The sequence below is a fragment of the Salvia splendens genome, chromosome 8, assembly GCF_004379255.2.
Source record: "Salvia splendens isolate huo1 chromosome 8, SspV2, whole genome shotgun sequence".
NCBI classification, from domain to species: Eukaryota; Viridiplantae; Streptophyta; class Magnoliopsida; order Lamiales; family Lamiaceae; genus Salvia; species Salvia splendens.
This window is the reverse complement of record NC_056039.1, coordinates 13,410,817-13,435,138: the sequence shown is the minus strand read 5'-3', so window position 1 is coordinate 13,435,138 and position 24,322 is coordinate 13,410,817. Positions and strand designations below refer to the sequence as shown.

General features: G+C 37.9%; 2 protein-coding genes across 2 annotated transcripts in view; both read right to left on the bottom strand.

The window, feature by feature from the left end:
- Positions 1–244: 244 nt before the first annotated feature.
- Positions 245–4,768, bottom strand: LOC121743255 (dormancy-associated protein homolog 4-like). Its single transcript, XM_042136504.1, has 3 exons — positions 4,249–4,768; positions 3,993–4,098; positions 245–555 (listed from the first exon to the last, which is right to left on the bottom strand). Exons 1-3 carry the CDS (start codon positions 4,523–4,525, stop codon positions 528–530), a joined length of 411 nt encoding a protein of 136 aa, XP_041992438.1. The 5' UTR covers positions 4,526–4,768; the 3' UTR covers positions 245–527.
- Positions 4,769–8,200: 3,432 nt separating this feature from the next.
- The window catches only part of LOC121745784, a 42,037-nt gene continuing 25,915 nt past the window's right edge, over positions 8,201–24,322 (bottom strand). Inside the window, exon 2 of the mRNA XM_042139738.1 lies at positions 8,201–8,277. Coding sequence (XP_041995672.1) covers positions 8,201–8,277 — 77 coding nt within the window. The remainder of the gene's footprint in view (positions 8,278–24,322) is intronic.

Here is a 24,322-nt window from a genome sequence, read left to right as displayed (position 1 = left end):
CTTTGAAAAAGAAAAAGTAAACACCTCCAAAAAAATCAACAAAAATATGATGACAAATTGAAAGTGACATATGATATGGGTTAGCTTAAATGTTGCCACAAAATCTAATGGGCTTGCCTCTTATAACATTCATTTTATAAGCAAAGTTTGGATATCCACCATCCAAACATTAGTCAGACAAGCCTATCTTCTGCAGATGAAAGTGGTGCAAAGCTAACTTAATATAGTTAATCACTTAGCAATATAACTAAAGATGTAACAGGCATCATCCACATATCTATTGAAAGTGGCATGTTTACATGACATAAAAGCACCCAAATATCAGTCGTAGTACTATTTGAGTTTAAAACTGAATAACCCACAAGTTTAAGTTAAGCAAGAAAACCTTTTTTATTGGGTAATATGCACACAAAAGGGGAATCTTAGAAAAACATGGAGTATTTGATCCGACAAACTCTCCCGCAAAAGATCGATCTTATCCACAAAGCCGCCACGCCACCAAAGGATCAAAATCAACATGCTCATATTTAACGATCCAAAGCACTCAGCACAATCCTAAAACAACATATCAGCAATTATGTTAGAATTAATTTCATAAATGATTTAATTATCACCATGTCATGTATACCTATTTGGTTTTTTTCTCTCCCTACAGAAGCCTGTGTAGTGATATTTATATAGTTGTGTGTTACATTCATTGATACTAATATCATGCCTACATTTGCGTTATTCTCTGTAGTCATATCTATCTACATATTTTTAAATTATGTAAGCAATATACAGACATATGCTCCACTATCATATATGAATCTGTAGTGATCTAACAAACAAACATAACTAATTTTTATACTAGTAACTAAAACAGATCTAGTGTATATATATAACTCAATAAATGGATACGATAACTCAATAAAGAACTACAACAAACATTTTTTATAAACAATAGGAATACAATTAACTACCCCCAAATAAGTCGTAAACCCAGTATATATTTTAACTTTTGTCACTCTATCAGCTTCTCTATAATTGAGACATTTACAAATATTAAAAATATTATTATATAAAAATGAAGAGATAATAAAGTAAGAAAGAGAGTAAAATATGAGAAAACAAAATATAAAAATGAAAATATGTTAATTATATGAATGAAACAACTCAATTATCGTGAAAAAGTGACTCCCATGAAAGAAAGTACTACTGTCATAGTATTCCCTTTGTTCATATATTGGGGGTCCAATAAAAATAATTCACTTCTATTTTTGATAACTTTTTTTTCAAGGTGAGTCTCATTTTTCATTAATATAGTCCAATAACTATTTCTTTCTAACCGTCGTGCTTAACAACTCAATTTTCATGAAATGAATGAAATATCTATACATATATAAAAGTTGAGTTTTGGGGGCATTTTGGGAATTTAAAATTTTGGTTTGGGATTAAAACAATTTTAGTTAGTGAATAGGTCTATACTATAGTCCGTCTCTACGTTTTACAAAATTAATTATATACTAATAATTAATAATCAATTAAGAGAATGTAATTAATATAATTATACCATTAATTTCTCTAAACGTTATAAGTTTTGGATACTATTGCAATTACCTAGAATCTATAATTATATAATAAGTGTAATCATATGACCATCTAAATATTCTAAGCATTTTTCATAAAACGGTTGGCTAAGATATTGAGGTCATGTTAATTAATTAATACTAATTAATTATGAGAATGAATACTCCTGCACCATTGCTAATTAATTATGAATTAATTGTGAAAAATAAGAGTACTAATTATATACTAATAGTTGTGTATAACCGACCGTTTCATTGTTGAGGCCATGATATGTCAATAATTATATACTCCTACCTCCTACGTTTCATATTATTGTAAATGAATTCACGTGATTACTGATTTCTTAATGTGGTCAAATTAATTTCAAAATGATTAAATTAATATGCAATTGATTATCATAATTTTATCATAAATAGTGAACTTGAAAAGTTTTTACAGAGCCTTATGATTATTTTTTTAGCCTATAAATATGACATTTGGAGGCCTACTATCCACACATACCTACTTATCTTATACAGTACTCCTAAAACTCAAGCTTGATATTTTTGTTCTTACTAGGAAGAAAGGTTGACACCATGGAACCATTCCATATCTTGCTGAATGGTCTGGAGTTTCCTCAGTTTATTCGGTTATAAAAAATAGTCGCATTCATATTTATAAGGCTAACACTCATGGAGCCAAAATCAATATCATCGTTTAGAGTGTGGTTTGTTTAAAATTTTGTGCATCGTTTAAAATTTGTATGCAAATTATATGTGTTTTGTTTTGTAAATATGCGTTTCTCGACAACAAACTGTGTCAGAGATGAGGGTAGATGGACTGGCCATGGATGAAGGCCAATGATGTGGTAGTATTTATGTGTAGCATCATCGCCAGCATACTCCAGTTCGGTTTGCAAGTTTGGATTTAGTCTTTTCATGTAATTATTATTAGTTTGATTAATTGTAAATTCATTCATATTTCTTTTCATAACTTAACCAATTGATGTTGTTTCAGATGATCCTCATTCATGTATTTGAATTAGAGTGTGATAAATTTTTATATTTTGTTATTAATTTATTTTGAGTTTAATATATTTTAGTCAATGATTCATGGTTAGTAAATACATTTTTTATTTACAATTTTATATAATTATATTATTTCCAATTACATTTAATTAATTTCTAATTTAAATAAATATTTTGAAATATCTTACATTATAGAAAGTTTACATATCCAGTAATTCGTAAGATGTTATAATCCTTAATCTTATATAATATTTTAAATTATTAAGATATCTTTATTTTAGCATTAAATAATGTTGTAGTTATTATAATTGGAATCTTATTTCACAGGTGATGTGAGTGGATTCATTTTCTATTTCTCAGAAATTAATCAAATCATGTTGTTTCATATGATTCTCACTCATATATTGTGAATCAGATAGCTCCAAATCTTTATAATTTGTTATTAATTATTTCGAGTTTAATAAGTATGTTTTAGTTGTATAATTCATAATTAACATTACATTTTTTTACAATTTTTATATAATGGTATTATTTCTGATTCCATTCAAGTTAATTTATAATTTAAAATTAATATTTTAAAATATCCTAATCTGTGCATTCATTTTTCAAAATTTGATAACATTTACGTAACGCTTAGTTTTTAATTTTTGGGAAATTAAAAGGTTTAAAATTTTTTAATAATAGGTGAAGAAAGTGAAAATTTTGAGGAGTTATCTTCTATTTTTTGGACTATAAATATATGACATTAGGTAATTTATCCACTCACATATTTTTTTTCATCGCGTTTTTCACTCCCTCCATATTTTCCAATACTCTTCATATTGTTTAACATGAAGTTATGATATTCTTTTTATTTTTTTCTATTATTAAAGTTTGTTTTAAAGTGATTAACAAAGTAAATTTGAACTGGGACGGTGGGAGGATTTTATTTATATTTGGCTCAATTATTGGTCATGATGATTATATTTTAACGTTAAGGGTTTATGATTTAGGTTTCAAGGTTTGGGTTTTTAGCGTATTAGGATCACTATATTGCAATGTAATGAAGCTCGACTATGATAAAGTATAGTACTAATTTAAATGGATACAGAATACAAAAAAGATTACACACAATTTTGTGACAATATTATTCTGCGTCGGCGCTTTTATACTTCAAAATATAATTTTAAAACCGTTTTGAGGTTTGAAAAGCTATCGTCCAATTTTAAAACTTGCAATACTACCAATTTGTTTTCGGAATCAAAACTTAATCTTGTGTTAATCAATTAACAATTTAAAATCGTATGATAAAAAATATTTCGTCGTGCATCGCACGTGGGTTAAAACTAGTTCAAAGTAAAGAATCAGATTTAGCTTTGATGGCTAATTAGCAATTAGCAATAATAATAACAGAAGGGTATAGAAAAGTCAACCCACCAATCATAACCAGTTGGAGACTTGGCCACAGAGTTTTGCACAGCAGCAGTTGCCGATTTTCTCCTCGTCAACTTCTTAAAATTCCCCGCAGCCCCAGGCGTATTTGCTAAAATTACCCCAAAACAAACTAATATTAGAAATCAGCCCAAAAGAAAAGCAGAAAATTTCACATCGACCCCCAAACCACTCCATTTTCATGTAGCTATTTAATTTCTCTCTCTAGGTTAATCGACATCTAAAATTGAAGATCTCTTACGCGTAAAGGGCGAGGTCGGAGTGCTGGAGCACGACGGCGACGACGGAAGCGACGGCGAATCCACGGAAACGGTGAGATTGCGATAATTATTAATTCCGCTTCCAGGAACGGGGATGCTCGGAGAAACCTTGTTGATCGGGGGCGGAGGCACCGGATCCGACGGCGGCGCGGCGCTAGATCTGGCGGAGAAAGAGTTGTATTTGCGAAGTTTGCCGAGGCCGGAGTCCGGCGTTGGACCAGCTAGAGTTTCATCCCATAGTTTGTCGAGAAGTCCCATTATATTGGATATAGTAAGATTTTTGTTTCGGATATAGTAATTTGCTGAAGTAGCAGAAAATTTAGTTACTATTTTACTTTTATTTTTCTTGCTGTTGTGTAAAATAGGATGGATGAAGATGTTTGCTACACGATTTAGTATTGGAAGAGATCTATCTATGTGTTGAAGAGAAAGAAGATGAGATCAAAAGATGTATAAATAAAGTTAAAATGAGAAACGAGTTAGACTGTGGAGTGGTGTTGGTGGTGTAGAGGTCTTTATAGAAGGGAGGGTAAAGTTGGGTAGATCTTATTTGAGAAATTGACATTTAGATCATACTCCCTCCCCTACGTCCTCAAATAATATGCACTTTGGGGTTAATACGGATTTTCATGTAAAATTAATGAAATAAGAGAAAGGTGAGAGAAAAAGTAAATAAAATATTATTAGTAGAGAATGAGTCTCGTAGAAAATGCATATTCTTGTGAGACGGACTAAAAAGGAAAGAGTGCATATTCTTGAGGGACGGAGGGAGTAATTTATATATTATACTCACTCCATTCCTTAATAGCATGAGTTATATTTTATCATTTTGGTTCGTCCACTATATAAATCCTAGTATTTCACATTTATTAAAAATGGTAAGTAGGCCCACATTCCATCAACTTATTTATCAACTTATTTCACTCACATTTTATTACTTCTTCTGTCAGTTAAATTTTGTCCACTTTTTCCATTTTGGTCCTGTTGAGAAATGTTATTCACTTTGTTTTCTTTTTTCTTCCCTTTTTTGGTAAAATGAGTTCATTTTCCACTAACTCATTACACTCACGTTATATTATAAAAATAATATACATAAATGTGGAACCACGTTCCACTTACTTTTTTTTCATATTACTTGAAACCCGTGCTGAGTCAATTGTAGACAATATTTCGCGGACGAAAGGAGTATAATATATATATATATATATATATATATATATGGATGTATTCATTTCCTTTTTGCATCTTTTCTCCTATTTCCTTCTTAATCTCGGCCATTCATTATAAGGATCTAACCGCCCAAATTAATCCCAGATTATATTAAATTAATTCATTAAAAATTGTGAAAAGGCTAGTTTAGGGAATTAACGTTGGCGGTTGTTATGGAAAATCCCATAATTTTCTCTTCCAAACTCAGCGGTTATTTTGATTGCAGATCACGTTCAATTTGTGGTTCTCTTCCATGTGGTTGTAAATCCTCAATTCGTTCCATCTATCCTCAATTTCATCGGAAACCGCGTGGATGTGCTGGAGATTCGGTTTCAGAATCCTTCGCTTATCCTTCTTCCTAATCCTCAACACGAAGCCCCGGCTTCTGCTGTCTCTCTCCACTCGATTCAGCCACGAGACTCTCGTGCCGAGGAAATTGTCGTCGATCGTCTGATTGTCGTCGAGCGAAAAAACGATGTCATTTGATTATCTGATTGTGTTGCATGCGACATACGGAGTATTCATTTTCTCCTTTGTAATTTTCTCAACATTCTCCATTTTATATCAGTGCTCCTCTAGCTCGAATAAATGCACTGACTTTTGCAACTTGCTTCGCAGACTCCTCAAGGTAATTGCAATCTTTCCTGGGATCTATTACCTGCTGTTGTTTTATGTTATTTCTACTATAATTTCTATGCTATTGGATATCATTACACAATAACTAGGTTTTTGGATCTTTTACAGTTTATACGATGCTGCATTGGCATACTCCAAGCGTATCCAACATTTGGTTGTTTATAAAGGATACCAAGGTTGTAAATGGATACCATTTTCTGATTAGCTTTTCCTATCTCTATGCAAGTGGTTGTGTTTTTACAATATCTAGTAAGCAGGTTTGTTTTTTATCTGCAAATTGGTCTTACTGCTAAGTGCTAAGTCCTGGGAAAGTCTTTGTTGGGACTGGACTTCTCTTCCCAATTGCTTAGTTTCTCCACTGCCAAAGAGACAATCTATTATTGAATGCAGTGAACTCACGAAGTCACATGCACTGTCTGCAGAGAATAGCGCGTAGGTAGTTTTTTTACTGATACACATAATGTACATATTGTATAGTATAATGCGTAGTTTTGTTTCTGTAATGCATTATTTGTGATATGTAATGAACATTTATCCCTGACCCGTTTAATTTAAGTTGTGTCGTGTTTCGATGTTTGACGCACGTTTGTTGTTTTCCCTAAGGGTTTAACAAGCCTAGGGGCTAGGGTGTAGTATGTTCATAGTCTAAAAAACATTGTCCAAATACACGAGCTGCATTAATTCGTCTGTGTTGCACATAATGTATATTTTGTATAGTATAATGCGTAGTTTAGTTTCTATAATGTATTATTTGTGATATGTAATGAATGTGATTTACCGTGTTTCGTTGTTTGGCACACGAACAATGCATACGAATAAGATTTACCGTGTTTCGTTGTTTGACACACGGTTCTTGTTTATTCTAAGGGTTTAATAAGGTTATGGGCTAGGGTTTAGTACGTACACATTAATAACGAATCGTAAACAGCAACTAATAATGCACCACATTGAAACGAGTTATGGATATAATTGATATGTGATATGCATTGCATACGAACAAGATGTACCGTGTTACGATGTTGGCACACGTTTCTTGTTCCCCCCAAGGGTTTAATAAGATTAGGGGCTAGGGTATAGTACGTACACATTAATTACAAATTGTAAAACAATTCGAATAATGCACCAAATTGTAGCGAGTAATGCATATTATTGACTGTATAATGCAAATTATGTGAACTGCAATGCATACGAATAAGATGTACCGTGATACGATGTTTGGCACACGTTTCTTGTTTCCCCCCACGGTTCAATAAGACTAGGGGCTAGGGTATAGTACGTACATATAGCAACTTCTTGTGTCTTGCACTAGGTCATGTTTTTGTTTTGTTATTGAAACTTTATATCTGTCATAATGCAACGTTTGGTTTTTATTTAAAGAAGTCAACTTTGTATCAGTTGTGTTCTGATGAATTATTTTGTTTGTTCCCAATTTTTATTTTTTCTAGGTCATAATGCAATGTTTTAGTAAAATAATGCACTAAAATGTCTATTGCAGAATTGATATCCGATTTTAATATTCCATGGACTCCTGAATTCTGGCGAAATGATTAAATTAAAAAATTCACTTATTGGAATAAATAATGCAGCCCGTTGATATGTCTTATTTAATACAAAATTTTAAATAATGATAATTTCTTGGTAAATAATGCAACGTTTTAATCAAATAATGCACTAATTTATCTAATGTTGAATTTATATCCAGTTGAAATAAACCATGCACCCCTGAATTCTGTCGCAACGTTTATATCCACTTTAAATTTACCATGCATACTTCTTATAATGCATAATTAACTGTAAATAATGACAATATAATTACACATAATGCTCAAACTTTACATATACACAATTATTATCGTAACGAACACTATATTGCAAATAATGACAGTTGATAAAGGAGTAATGCATAGATTGTAAAACACAATGCACACTCTTTAATGCTGAATACGAACAATTTACGCAGTCTCAAAATCATTAGCTAATATCCAAACGCACTTATTAAGTTGCGAAAAAGTACAATTTTAAATTGAAACATCTATTCGAATATCAGTTAACCCATTAACCAAGATCTCCCTATAGCCGAATCAAGACTCACTCCAAACCATAATTCTCGTCAACTGGAATAACATCGTCAACTGCATCGTCAATGTCTGATCTTAGCCGCTTCTCTGATATGGAACAAACAAAGTAATACATCAAAACATTATCAATAAATCAGAATACATAATGCTGCTAGCATTTTACAGATTAATGCATATATCATATGAAATAATGCATAACACAACCTCATAATGCATTAAAAATTACTAATAATGCATTGTATAAACACAAAAATGCACATGTGTTACACAGAAAATGCACAAAAAATGTACGTAATGCACATTTTAAGTTATATAATGAACAAAAATTTTTTTCTTGCTATTAGTCTGTACATCACTCATTCTAGTAAATACACCTTTCAAAAGCAAAAAAAACTGCAATAGGAAAGATTAATGCATACAAACCAAACACATAATGCATAAGATAAAGCAAATAATTATCGCACATCAAATCATCAAATACACCTCCTTATCTACACATAATGCATAAGATACAGAAAATATATAGCTTATTTACTACTATGAATCAGTCCACAAGTACAATAAACCACATCAAATACACAATCACATTTTCATATTACACTGCCACAGCTTATACGGTTAATAATGCTTAATATACTTTCAGTAATGCATATATCATGGTACATAATGCACAATTTAAGTTATATAATGAAAAAAAAAATTCTTGCTATTAGTCGGTACATCACTCATTCCACTAAATACACCTCTAAAATGCAACAAAAACTGCAATAACAACGACTGATGCGTACAAACCAAGCACATAATGCATAAGATAAATCAAATGATTATCACTGTAAATTCACATTTAAACATTTTATATGCAATCATCAAACTGAATCCTCTGTAACAAATAGGATATTGAAAAGCACAAGTAGCGACGCCAATATACATGAACCCTGTGATGCTTGCGAGCGTGGACGTCCTCTTTTCGACATTTTGGATCTGCCAAACAACAAAAATATAAGAGACCTAAATCCATGCCTGTTCAACACATCTCATTGACTACCCGTGATAATCATAGGCAACCGTAGACGAATAAGTAGGAAATTGTGAATTTAAACAAACACGGTAAAAGCGAAGCTACATTTTTTATTTTTCGGTACTACAAAATCAAAACAAAAAAGACCCAAAATCGCAGGTCAAACAAACCTAATCGATTTGTTGAAAATAACACGAAACGAGTCAACGATGGTCGATTTGGGTTAGATGAAATCACCGGTAGACTTGAATCGCCGAAATCTGGGTTGGCTGCTGTCAATTCTTCACGCTTGAAGAACGACTAGGGTTTTAGAGAGTGGAGAGAGTGGGGCGAGTGGAATCTGATGAGAGAGTGATGAATGAGGGAGGTTGAAGAGACGGATGATTTCATATCCCTCAAAATTCGCGATTGCCAAAAATATGGCGGTTCAATTTTCACCCAATTCCTATATTACCCCCATAATGCATAAAGAAAGGACCTATAATGCAACACGGAACTATAATTTAAGAATCAAGGTGGTCCGTTGATGAATTGGATCTAACGGGTAATATTAAGAAGGAAAAAGGATCTAAGATGTGAAAAGGAGAATAAGGCTCATATATATATATATATATATATATATATATATATATATATATATATAAGACTCATATCCCACTAACTTATTCAACCCACTTTTCTTTACATTTCTTAAAACTCGTGCCATAATCAAATAAGACTCATGTTGCGGGATGAATGGAGTAAATTTTTTTTATTAATATCTGAACAATTTTATTGGAGTATTTTATAAAATAGCAAATTTATCCATAGTTATGTGTATTTTTCAATTGTCTAACTTCCATACAAGTAAAATTTTAATAAAATTTATTATATCTTTTATATTTTAAATTATTATTTAATAATAATAAATTGCATCGAAATTTTAATTGCATGAGGCAATTGAAAAGTATACAAAAATTATGACTTAATAGGCTGATTTTATAAATTATAAAATTGATTAAAAGTCAATCAAAAGTTTTGATTTAAATTGAAAATTTTCAATCTTATTTCTTAATTTTAGTACCTTTTGAAGCTTATGGCTTCATGGCTTAAATAATTTACTAGGATCATATACAATCAGCAGAATTTAAAAAATGTTAGTTAGAGTGAATTACAAATATAGTATTTACAATTGAGTTTTAACATGTGATTAATAAATATTAATATTATGGATAGATATAGAGATACTTTTTGCTATTTTGTGACATTATAATAGTACCGCTTACCTTTTGATCTTCAGGGCAAAGTTGTCCTTCACCACTATTCCTGCAATTGCCAACCTTTGTTATCATCAGTACACAATTGACGCTTACTCAATCAACTAAAATTTACATAAAATTAAAAAACATAATTATAACATAAAAAAAAACAATGAAGGCACCTAATTCGAATAATAAAATACAAACAATTTCTTCGTTTGAATGTATAGATCACATAAATAGTTTCTTCATTTTCCAGTTTATGTCCATAGATTACAATCATGATCTTTAGAGCATCCACGATAGCGAGCAGGACGACGCCCGTCCGTGCCAGCGGCACGGAGACGCTGTCCGCCGCTGCGCTCGCGCCGCTGGCACGGCGCTGCTCGATGCATCGAGCACGGTCCGTGCCAGCGAGCAGGCGACGTGGCAGTGTGTGATTGGCCAACGACTAGCCGTTGGCAATTTAAATTTAAAAAAAATCAGATTTTAATTAAAAAATCCGATTAAAAATAAAAAAAATATTTTCCTACTTTCCAAAAAATTATATCCGTTTTCTACCCACTTTTAATTTATTTTTTAATTTCTTCCCCAAAAATACAAATTTTTATTTATAAATACCCCCACTTCCACACCAAAAATTCACACCACACTACACAATTATCATCCAAATTCTTTCATTTTCATTCTCAATTCTCATCCAATCTTTCATTCACTCTTACTCTTACAACAAAACAATATCCGGCCACGGCGATCACCCCCGGGCTCCCACGGTTGGAACCCCGATTGGTTCGGTACACAACCGTTTCCTAGTCCGGAAATGGAATATTAGGCCCCTCCTCAAACCCAAGGTTTGGAAGTTCTGGGTGGCTACCGGCCTTACCCGATCGACGACCAAGTTCCCCCCTAAGGGCAATACGGGTGGACACCCGAGCCTAGAGCGAGGTCGAGCGGCCCCTCCCAAACTCGGACTCCTCCTACTCGTGGTGTCCGCACACCGTACACTCCGGCGGAGATGGAGTAATTGTTCAAAGCATTCTTGTCAATCTCCGAAGATCCGGAGATTGGCACGAACCAATCCGGCGATCATTATTGGTGGCACATCTGTCGCTGGTACAATGAAAACCGACCGACTGGAACAATCGAGCGCAACGACAGTATGGTACGCAACGCCATATACAGAGCCAACGAAGAAATCCAAAAGTTCTAGGGGTATTACCTCTAGGAAGAGCGGTCGGCGGGGAGCGGCTGGAGCGAGGTCGACATCATTAGTTCCGCCTTGTCGACTTACCAATCCATGAACTACAAACCGTTCAAGTACTTCACCATTTGGCAGGAGACGCGGTTGCATCCGAAGTATAGGGGAGGCGTAACATCCTCCTCTAGCGGCTCCTCCAAACGGTCAAGGTCGGTATCCCTATTCGACGCCGGCTCCGAAGACGTGGCTAGCCAACTTGCCGGAGCTAACTTAGGTAGCCCCAACGCCGGCCCGAGCGGTTCCCAACGCCGACCGCAAGAAAGGAAGAAGGCGGCGGCCAACCGCCGTCGCGCCGCGACTCCATCCGCCCTCGATCCCGAACCCTCTCCCGCTCCCGCTCCCTATGTGCCACCTCAACCCCCCACCAACTCATTGTGGGGGGTTTTGGCCCAATTCAATTTGGCCGATAGGTCAAATATGACCCCCGAGCAACTTCGATCGCATGTGGCAATGATACGGGGTCTCCAAAGAACGTTGGGGGTATTGCCGGATGATGATTAGTCTTCACCGGGGGCATTTTTACGCTTAAATTGTGTAATTTTTATTTTTTAGTAGTTTAATTATGTAATTTTCATTTTTAGGAATTTAATTATGTAATTTTTAATTTATTGTAATTTGTAATATTATTCTGAGTATTTTTAATGAATTTTAATTTTGTGGTAATGTTTTTATTTAAATTGAATAATAGAATGGTGGGACCCTTGTGCTCGTTCTTGCGGAAGAGCACAGATGTGAGTGTTGTGCTCTTGCCTAAGAGCATGCAGAAAAAGTGGGACTGAGCCCACATCCGTCCTCGATGGCAAAAGCACGGATGTGCGGATGCTGTTATAATTACAATTTATCAACCGGAAATATATATCAATGGCGTTCAATGATGTCTGCTCGCATGTACTAATAAGATATCTCACCTAATCTATAATATCTTAAAGGTGACTAACTTCCAAAACTATGATAATAATGCATTAATAAAGAATTAAGTATTTGTTTCAGAGGCGTTCTTATTACATGAGAGGATCCCCTGCTGTGCACAAATCACAGCAGGCCCTGCTTCCCCTCACAAAAATTTTTTTATTATTAAATTTTATTTTTTTAATAAAAATAATAATAATAAAAAATAGTATTGTATGGGACAGCGGCCCTGCTGTGATTTGTGCACAGGGAATCCTCTCCCCTTGATTACGACCATGACGATAAGAATGTACTCCCTTCGTCCCGCACTACTCGCACATTTCCTTTTCGGCACAGAGAGTAAGGAATGATTGTATAGCAAAGTCAACAATTGTGGCTGTAGGTGATAATTTTTACTAAAAATGGAAAGAGTGCAAATAACTTGGGACGCCCAGAAAGGAAATAAGTGCAAGTAGTCCGCGACGGAGAGAGTATTAAACTGAATAATTACGTGATGAGAATAATAAATAAGATAAATGATCAAATTGAAATAATGGGGAAGTTGACCTTGTAGTAGTAGAATAGCTGGGCTCACCTTTTATTTGAAGTTGAACACGTCATCGGATAAGATAGATATCGAAGCCCACCTATTTTTTCTTGTAGAAAATTCATTGCTGCAGGCCCCACCCCCACTCACGTGATTGGGATGGTTTTTCTCTCTCTTTTTTTCGCCGGCCCGATTCTACGATTTAATTTTATACTCCCCTGTCATCTCCACAAACAATAGAGAACTATTTCATTTTTCATCCATCTAAAAAGAGGATCTAACTTTCTAATTTTTTAAAATTCAAACAATATACTATCTCTAGACATCATTTTAACTTATATCATTACCATTAACACTTATATCAATATAATATTATGAACTCCACTCTCCACTAACATTATTCTCACTCCCATTTTTCTCTCAATCTCGTACTTTTCCCCTTATTAAAATTCATGCCGAACTCAAAGTTCATACTCTTTGGGAACGGATGGAGTATTTATTTAAAACTCTTATTTCATTTAAGTGATATATTTTTTCTTTTTTCATATTTCATTTTGAGTGGTAATTTAAGTGATATAAAAAAAACATTGGACCGAGAGAATATTTCCTCTTTTTTACTTTATTCTTTTCGCTGAACTCACGAAAGGAAATTTTATAAAATCACGTGCGTAAAAAAAAATACTCCACATGGGATAGAGAGAATATTATCTTTGTTCCCAAATAATAATGCTACTTTGTCCCACGACACTTAAGATTTCGGCACAAATTTTAAAAAATTTAATAAACTAAAAGAAGATTAAATAAAATTGGAGAAAATAAAAAACTAAGAGAGGAAAAGTTAAGAGAGAGATATATATTTTTTTGTCGTAAAGGGATATGACTCAAGTAACTTGAAACAGTCCGAAATGGAATACGACTCGAGTAATTTGGAATGGATGAAATATTATTTTACTCCCTTCAGGCCTTCACCCCCATTAATTGTCCACTTTTTCCATTTTGTCCATCTCTTACTAATTGTCCATTTTCACTTTGTACTATAAATAGTAATTAGGAGACAGAGGGATTGAGGGAGTACTATTTTGGTCTTCCTACAAAATTCGTTTTCTTTCATTTTCGGCAATTTTTCATTTCTGAAGAGTTCAACCTCATTCTAAATTAATAATAATCTAATCAATTTTTTTTTTCTATCAGTCTGTGTACTATGGCTTTTTGAATAAGTAGAGCGCTTTATGACTTCAATAATTTTAGTATAAATGTTTAATAATTAGCTCTTGATCAATTTCTTAGTGCTCGAGTTCCTAAGATGTTGTATAATTTTATTTTGAGAGTGAGTACGAAATATTATCATCTCTAGAAATTAATTGGAAAGGTTTGTAAGCCGGTCTCGTGAGAATTACTATTATGTAGCGACTAAACATTTATTTAGTCTGTTTTCTTTATACTAACCTTTATTTAGTCTTTGTAAAGAAGAAAGCTTTCATTTTTCAAAGTTTTCTTGTTTAATTTTTTGCAATTGAAAAAAATAAAAACAATTTAATTGAAAGATTAGAGCATCTGCAACGGTGGACGGACGGTATCCGTCCATCCGTGCCGCAGGCAAGGACGAGCTCCACCGCCGCTGCTCGATGCATCGAGCACATCCGTGCCAGCGAGCAGCTGACGTGGCGGCACGCGATTGGGCAACGGCATAACCGTTGCGATTTTTTTAATTAAAAATCGGTTTTTAATTTAAAAAAACCGATTAAAATAAAAAAAAAGATTTCCACTTCCCAAAATAATATATCCGTTGTTTACCGTTTTCCATCATTTTTTAATTTTTTATAATTTTTTTCCCTCAAAAATACACATTTTCATTTATAAATAACCCACTTTCACACCAAAAAATTCACCCCACACTACACAATTCTCATCTACACTCTCTAATTCTCATTCTCATCTTCATTCTCATTCTCATCTTCATTCTCTCATATCCATTCTCAATCTTTCTTCCACTCCTACAACATAACAATGTCCGGCCAAGGCGATGACCCCCCGCCCTCCCACGGTTGGAACCCCGAATGGTTCGTTTCACAACCGTTTCCTATTCCGGAAACGGAATATTCGGCCCCTCCTCAAACCCAAAGTTCGGGCGTTCCGGGTGGCTACCGTCCATACCCAATCGATGACCAAGGTGCCCCCTAAGGGCGATACGGGAGGACACCGGAGCCTAGGCCGACCGCCCCCTCCCAAACTCCGACTCCTCCTACTCGCGGTGTCTGCACACCGTACACTCCGGTGGAGATGGATAAATTGTTCACGGCGTACTTGGAAATCTCCGAAGATCCGGTGGTTGGCACGAACCAATCCGGCGATCACTTTTGGTGGCGCATCGCTTGCCGGTACAATGAAAACCGGCCGCCGGGAACAATCGAGCGCAACGAGAGTGTGGTGCGCAACGCCATCTACCGAGCCAACGATGAAATTGGCAAATTCAATGGCTATTTCCTCCAGGAAGAGCGGAATGCGGGGAGCGGCCGGAGCAAGGTCGACATCATCATTGCCGCGTTGAGCACCTACCAATCCATGAACTACGAGTCGTTCAAGTACCTAAACGTTTGGCAGGAGACGAGGGCGCACCTGAAGTATATGGGAGGCGTAACATCCTCCTCTAGCGGCTCCTCCAAACGGTCGGTATCCCTATCCGACGCCGGCTCCGAAGAAGTGGCTAGCCAACTCGCCGGAGCTAACTTGGGTAGCCCCGACGCCGGTCCGAGCGGTTCCCAACGCCAACCGCAAGGAAGGAAGAAGGTGGCGGCCAACCGCCGTCGAGCCGCGGCTGCAACCGCTGATGCTCCAGTTCCCGTTCCATATGCGCCACCTCCACCCCCACCAACTCGTTGTGGCAGCTTTTGGCCCAACTCAATATGGCCGATAGGTCCATTATGACCCCCTTGCAACTTCGATCGCACGAGGCCATGATATTGGGCCTCCAAAGACAATTGGGGGTAGTGCCGCCAGATGAGTTGTCGTCCACAGGGGTATTTTTAGCTTTTAATTATGTAAATTTTAATTTTTAAGAGTTTAATTATGTAATTTTTTATTTTTAGGTATTTTTAGTATTTTAATTATGTAATTTTTTAATTTAAGGATTTTAATTATATCTTTTTTTATTATATTTGTAATTTGTAATATTTATTGTGGTTTTTTAATAAATTTTAATTTTATGGAAATGTTTTTGTTTAATTGAATTTTAAATTGAATTGTGCTCGTCCTTGCGGAAGAGCACAGTTGTGGGTGTTGTGCTCTTGCCAGAGAGCAGGCAGAAGAAGTGGGGTCGACCCACAACTGTGCTCGCTGGCAAGAGCACGGTTGTGGGTGCTCTTAAGGTGGTGTTCGGTTTCCAAGATAAAACAATACCAAGATATAATTTATGATTGAGCTGTTAGATTATTTTAGTTATAGGGAGTTAGTTATGACTAATTATTCCATAATTATCCATCTATGATTGAGTTGTGAAATTAAATATCATGAACCAAACACACTACAAATTTAATCTACGGATACTCTTTTGCACACCACTTAAAAATTCTAACAAAAAAAAGCACGCACGGTTTATGAATTGTTTCATTGATAACAAAATTTTGAAAGTATTATCCTAAAACTTATATACTGTACTCCATTACTTTAATTTAAATTAAATTATCCTCTCACGTCTATTATCTTCACCTTACTCTCGATATAATGCATCTTGTTTTGCTTGATCTTGAAAGGCAAATTTTGGCCATACCACTTTTAATAAAACAAAAGAATATTATTAATTAATTAATCAAACACTTTATCAACTAAAGGAGTAATTAATACATCTAAAGTATTTCCGTTGATAAAAATAGGTGCTCTCCAAACTTCTTAAAAAATAAAATTCCAATTGGTAGTAGGATTATGATTTTGTATAGTACAACAACAGCCTGTAAAAATAATTTTAGTATAAGACTGGTCATCTAACTTATAAATTATTTAAATAATTTAATAATTTAGTAACACATTATCCATTGAATCTAAATACCAATTACTAAGCTAAAAAATATGAAAATGCCCCTACGTCTAGATAGTTTGAGAGAAACAACTAGAATCTCTAAACTCAGAATATATAACCCGCCTGCCTTTATTCTTCATGTGCGAAACGACATAAAACACCGAGCTTCCTTGCTTGTGTTGGTTCTACTGATTACAAGAGATAAAAGCCGGGCGTAATACAACCCAAAAGAAGGAATACAAGAAACGAAACTGAACTGAATTACAATGAAACAAATAAACCGTGAATGTTTAGCCGAGTCGAGGAGGCCTCTTCCCGCAAGACGAGATACGCCCCGGTAGTGCTCTTCGGTTTGGCGTTTCGTCCCCAAAGGTAAAACGACTACGTCTCTTTTGATGCAGCACCGCAATCAGTAGAGCTCCGGCGAACTGGATGGAGGAGAGGACAAAGCTTCGACAGAAAGACAATGCAGAGAGGGAGAGAGCTTATGATGCAGAGAATGCTTGGAATTGTGTGTCCTAATGCAGTGGTATGGCTAGCCTATTTATAGGCCAAGCCACCATGCAGGGTCAACCGAGCCATGAAGGCTCATCATGGCAGATTCGTAACCGACGTCGGTTACGAGCGTGTGGCAGGCTTGTGCCTTTCGCATGTGGAGCGTGTGGATTTCTCACGTGGCAGCCGTGACTGTGCCTCGCTTGACGACGTGTCAAGCCACTTGGATTGCTGACTCGGCGGTGGTCCAAAAAGAATAGTTTGGGCCAAGCCCCAAGCCCAAAGACCACCCAAAGACCAATTGCCAAGTCCAAGTCCAAGCCCAAGCCCAAGATCGAGATCGAGATCGAGATCGGGATCGGGCCCGGGCCCGGGGCCCGCGGCCCGCGGCCGCGAGCGCGAGCTCGGGCTCAGGCGGGCGGGCGGCGGCGGCGGCGCGCGCGTGTGCGCGCGTGTGGGCTCTTTCACCCATCTTGGTCCACTATAATTATTAAGTAACATAAAGTCACTTAATTTATACACATTAAAAGATGTGTTAATCCTCCAATGTGGGATAATTAACACTAGTTAATTATTCCCTAAGCTCCAACTCCAAGCTTTAATTAAAAGCTAATTATGCCCAACTTTAATTCACTATTTCTCACTCACCGGAAATCGGATTTGAGAAAGTGAATATACTACATTTATCTACGTAAAATGTAGATCGACGCTATGTCATTTAATTTCACAAAATTAAATGTCTCGTCACATTTATTATTTGGTCAAAATCCATTGACCGGGCATATTTAATACCATGATTTCTACAATCCCCCACATGAGTGGAAATAGCCGAATGCATATGCATGCAGACACAAGCTCAACCCTCGAGAGGTATATAAGCATAAGGATAGGTAGTTGTTGACTTTGAACCCTCCATAGTCGACACCATCGGATACACAGGCGGCTTAGTAGCGCGATGCTTTGAACTAATCCCCCACGGCGTGCACCGAGACAATGGTGTTAACGCTTAAACACCTCAACCTCATCCGTTCTCACGTTTTGTGTCCATTGCGGTCTTGGACACCACTTTGGATTCATAAGTGCATTTTTTATGAAGCGACCACACTTCGCACTTACATAGGTGATTCTTAGTCAAGTACCTTGCCATACTTGGTCTCTTTGAGAATTCCATCTCTTTGAGATCCTTAAGAACCATTAAAAGTCATAGACTTAGCCTTTACCACTAGGCAAGCTCTCCAACACTCTATTGCTCTCTAGGGAATAGATATAGTTGAGTGTTTCTCATGAACTCTCATAGCTTAGTTGTCCATTTGAACCAAGTTCTTGGGATCTCCAGTCATCATGGTTAGGTTACCACTATGATAGTTCTTTAGTCTGTGGATTTCAAACTCATTCCCTCTAGCAACTTATTCATTTGATCACGGTTTAACCCTTTGGTTAGCGGATCCGCTAGATTATCTATTGACTTCACATAGTCAATTGTAATCACCCATGTTGTGATCAAATGTCTCACGGTGTTATGTCGTCGACGTATATGTCGAGACTTACCGTTATAGAAGCCATTGTTTGCCCTTCCAATAGCTGCTTGGCTATCGCAGTGGATCAGCACTGGTGGCACTGGCTTAGACCAACATGGAATGTCTTCAAGGAAGTTCTTAAGCCACTCGGCTTCCTCACCAGCCTTATCCAAGGCAATGAACTCCGATTCCATTATTGATCGGGCTATACAGGTCTGTTTTGTGGATTTCCACGATACAGCACCACCCCCAATAGTAAAGACATATCCACTTGTTGAAAGTGAGTCTCTATTATCGGATATCCAATTGGCATCACAGTACCCTTCAAGTACCGGGGGGTATCTCAAGAAGTGTAGCCCAAGATTTTGAGTGTGTTTTAAATATCTCAAAACCCTTACAAGAGCTCTCCAATGCTCTTTGCTTGGATTGCTCGTGTAACGACTTAACTTGTTCACGGCACAAGCAATGTCAGGTCGAGTGCAATTAGTCAAGTACATAATGCACCCGATGACCCGTGCATACTCTTCTTGTGCAAAGGGCTCGCCTTTGTTTTTGCTCAAGTGAACGTCGAGTTCAATTGGACTCTTAACTGGCGTGCCATCATAGGCTTTGAATTTATTCAATATCTTCTCAACATAATGTGATTGTGTTAAGATGATTCCATCATTCGTTCTTAGAATCTTCATTCCAAGAATTACATCGGCTAGACCCATGTCTTTCATGTCAAAGTTTCTCTTTAACATGGCCTTTGTATCGTTAATTACTTGAGTGTTACTACCCAAGATTAACATATCATCAACGTAGAGACACACTATAACATGACCGTTATTAGTGCTCTTGATGTAGACACATTTGTCGCACTCGTTGATTTTAAACCCATTTGATAACATCACATTATCAAACTTCAAGTGCCATTGCAATGGCGCTTGTTTCAATCCATATAGGGACTTTACGAGCTTGCATACCTTTTTCTCTTGTCCAGGTACTACAAACCCTTCGGGTTGTTCCATATAGATTTCATCTTCTAGTTCACCATTTAGAAACGCGGTCTTTACATCCATTTGATGAATCTCAAGATTGTGCAATGCAGCAATAGCGAGAAACACTCGTATAGATGTAATCCTTGTTACAGGTGAATAGGTATCGAAGAAGTCATGTCCTTCCTTTTTTTTAAAACTTTACTACTAATCGGGCTTTATACTTATCAACTGTTCCATCGGCCTTAAACTTTCTTTTAAGAACCTATTTGCATCCTAAAGGTTTAGCACCTTCGGGCAAATCAACCAACACCCATGTGTGGTTTAGCAAAATTGAATCAATTTCGCTTTGAACAGCTTCTCTCCAATGCAGCCCGTCTGGGCCAGCAAAGGCTACTTTTATCGATGTTGGTTCTTCATCCAACATGAAAGCAATGTAGTCAGGACCAAAAGTTTTTGGTGTTCTGACTCTATTACCACGTCTTAGTACTGTATCTTTTGGATCGGGCCTTGCACGCTTGCGCGATTCAGGTTCCGCATCTGCTGATTTAGAACTAGTGGCTTCTTCTTCCACTTGTTTAGAACTAGTGGTTTCTTCAATTCTTGTCTCAGAATTGGTTGAGACTTTTTCCTTGTCTTTGCAAGGAAATGTATTTTCGAGAAATACAACATTCCTCGACTCAATTGTTGTTCCTACTGTGATAGTCGATATTTCAGACTTGTGAACAACAAATCGATATGCACTACTGTTAAGTGCATATCCAATGAAGATGCAATCAACCGTCTTAGGTCCGATTGTAACTTCTTTGGGCGGAGGAACCATCACCTTTGCCAAACACCCCCACACTTTGAGGTATTTGTAGGATGGCTTCATTCCCTTCCACAACTCATAAGGAGTGACATCTTTTCCTTTGAGAGGGATCTTATTCAAGATATAGTTGGCTGTCAAAACAGCTTCCCCCCACATGTTATGTGGTAATCCTGAAGTTAGAAGCAGTGCATTCATCATCTCTTTTAGAGTTCGATTTTTGCGTTCTGCAACACCATTAGATTGTGGTGAATATGGAGCAGTTGTTTGATGAATTATACCACTTGCGTTGCATAACTCCTCAAATGGGGCTACATATTCGCCTCCTCTATCGCTTCGAATCATTTTGATTTTACAACCAAGTTGATTCTCAACTTCGTTCTTATAATTTTTGAACGCTTCTATTGCTTCATCTTTACTTCTTAAAAGATAAATGTAGCAATACCTTGTGCAATCATCTATGAAAGTGATAAAGTACTTTTTACCACCTCTTGTTTGCACCATCTTTAAATCACATACGTCCGTGTGAATTAATTCAAGGGGTTTTGTGCTTCGTTCAACCGAGTGAAACGGCAACTTAGTCATTTTTGCTTCAAGACAAATTTCACATTTATCTTGGGTATCCAATTCATTAGCCTTTAGTAAATCTAAATTCACTAATCTTTTAATAGCTTTTGAATTCACATGTCCCAATCTACAATGCCACAAATTTGAAGACTCAATCAAATAAGAGGAAGTAGATGCTTTATTCTTATTAGCCAGTGGCTTTGGAACACGCAGTGTTGCTACACTAAGCTTGAAAAGTCCGTCGGTTACATAACCTTTTCCGAGGGACTTCCCAAACTTATACAATGCAAACCTATCGGATTCAAATACAAGTTTAAAACCCTTATTCACTAGTATTGATCCTGAAACTAGGTTCTTCCGGATGTCCGGAACGTGCAGCGCATCCTTCAAGGTGATTGAGACGCCAGACGTCATCTTGAGGATTACATCACCAACTCCGAGGATTTCAGACGAGGCTTGATTCCCCATGTTTATCTTTCTCCCTTCAACGTTGTTGTAGGTGGAGAACATACTCCTATCTGCGCAAACATGTGCAGTAGCGCCGGTATCAATATACCAGCCACCCTTGTTGTTGTTAACAAGGTTGACCTCTTCAGTGACCACAACAATGAGGTCATTCTCATCCCAGTCCTTGAACTCCTTCTCAACGACGTGGGCAGCCGGCTTCTTCTTCTTGCTGCGGCAGTCTTTAGCAAAGTGGCCTGGTTTGCCACACTTGTAGCAGTCGCCTTCAAACTTCTTTGAAGGCTGCTTTCCCTTCCCTTTGTCATTTGGACGGTTTGGGCGAGAGCGTTTGTTGGAGGGTCCGCCCCGCTCCAACAGATTGGCCTTGGCTTCATTCGGGGCGAATCCCTTAGCCTTTTGATCACTTTTGCGCACGTCGGCCTCGATGCGCAACTTCACGATCAAGTCTTCAAGGGTCATCTGCTTTCGCTTGTGCTTGAGATAACTCTTGAAGTCCTTCCAACTTGGAGGGAGCTTGTCAATGATCGTGCACCTTAGGAATTTATCGGGCAAGGTCATCCCTTCAGCCACTAATGAGTGGATGATCATTTGGAGCTCTTGGACTTGCTCCATGACGGGTCGAGAGTCGACCATTTTGTAGTCCATAAACTTGGATGCTACAACTTGTTCCGTCCCTGCAGCATTATCTATGCTATACTTCTTTTCTAGGTTTTCCCACATTTGTTTAGATGTGGTTACATTGGAGTATACATTATAGAGGCTATCATCTAATGCACTTAAAATAAAATTTTTACATAGATAATCCCCTTTTCTCCAAGCTTCATAGTCCGCCATGACTTCGAGCCTAGTCTTTTGGTCGCTTGGCGCGGGCGGCTCGTTCTCCGTGAGGAAGTTGGCGACGCCCAATGTTGTCAAGTAGAACAACATCTTTTGATACCACCGCTTGAAGTCAGATCCTCCAAACTTTGGTGGCTTCTCGGCAGGTGGCATCATTCTTGGTGCCAAAGGTGCCGCAGTTGGTCCTTGGAAGGAACCAATTCCGTTGCCCCCGAAGGAGCCAACAACGTGGTTGGGCATAGAGCCCCCACCATTCACGTTAGGCATAGCGCCCGCCATGGTCGTACCAGCCCCGAAGGGACTAGCACCCGCATGAGACCCGAAGGCCCCAGCATTCGTGTGAGACCCGAAGGCCCCAACACCCGTGTGAGACCCAAAGGCCCCAGCACTCGATCCATTAAAGGACCCGAAGGAACCACTCAAAGTGGAACCAACCGACCCACTCGAAGTGGATCCACCAGTGAGCCCAAGGGGGTTAACGAACTCCCAAGGGGTTGTTGAGGAAGAAGGATAGCGCCCGGGAGTGGGCATCATCGTCGGAATCGACGACGTGTTGACAGGTCCAGTGGTCGCCATGGTTGAAGGAATGGCGGCGGTGGTGGCGGCAGCGGTGATGTTGGATTCCGTCGACATCTCCAGCAAAGGTGTATTAAGTTTCAAAATTTTAAGTTCAGTTTAGAGGTCAAAAACCCTTCAAAAGCAAGTTATCTCGTCTTGCGATTGTTGGTTCTACTGATTACAAGAGATAAAAGCCGGGCGTAATACAACCCAAAAGAAGGAATACAAGAAACGAAACTGAACTGAATTACAATGAAACAAATAAACCGTGAATGTTTAGCCGAGTCGAGGAGGCCTCTTCCCGCAAGACGAGATATGCCCAGGTAGTGCTCTTCGGTTTGGCGTTTCGTCCCCAAAGGTAAAACGACTACGTCTCTTTTGATGCAGCACCGCAATCAGTAGAGCTCCGACGAACTGGATGGAGGAGAGGGCAGAGCTTCGACAGAAAGACAATGCAGAGAGGGAGAGAGCTTATGATGCAGAGAATGCTTGGAATTGTGTGTCCTAATGCAGTGGTATGGCTAGCCTATTTATAGGCCAAGCCACCATGCAGGGTCAACCGAGCCATGAAGGCTCATCATGGCAGATTCGTAACTGACGTCGGTTACGAGCGTGTGGCAGGCGTGTGCCTTTCGCATGTGGAGCGTGTGGATTTCTCACGTGGCAGCCGTGACTGTGCCTCGCTTGACGACGTGTCAAGCCACTTGGATTGCTGACTCGGCGGTGGTCCAAAAAGAATAGTTTGGGCCAAGCCCCAAGCCCAAAGACCACCCAAAGACCAATTGCCAAGATCTAAGTCCAAGTCCAAGCCCAAGCCCAGGATCAAGATCGAGATCGAGATCGGGATCGGGATCGGGATCGGGCCCGGGGCCCGCGGCCCGCGGCCGCGAGCGTGAGCACGAGCTCGGGCGGGCGGGCGGCGGCGGCGGCGCGCGCGTGCGCGCGCG

Excerpts from the sequence above, each read along its gene's own strand:
- LOC121743255 (XM_042136504.1), bottom strand. The coding sequence starts at position 4,525 with ATGGGACTTCTCGACAAACTATGGGATGAAACTCTAGCTGGTCCAACG. Across the intron at positions 4,099-4,248 it reads TCCGACCTCGCCCTTTACGC|CAAATACGCCTGGGGCTGCG; the intron begins GTAAGAGATCTT and ends GGGTAATTTTAG. Across the intron at positions 556-3,992 it reads TCTCCAACTGGTTATGATTG|GATTGTGCTGAGTGCTTTGG; the intron begins GTGGGTTGACTT and ends ATGTTGTTTTAG.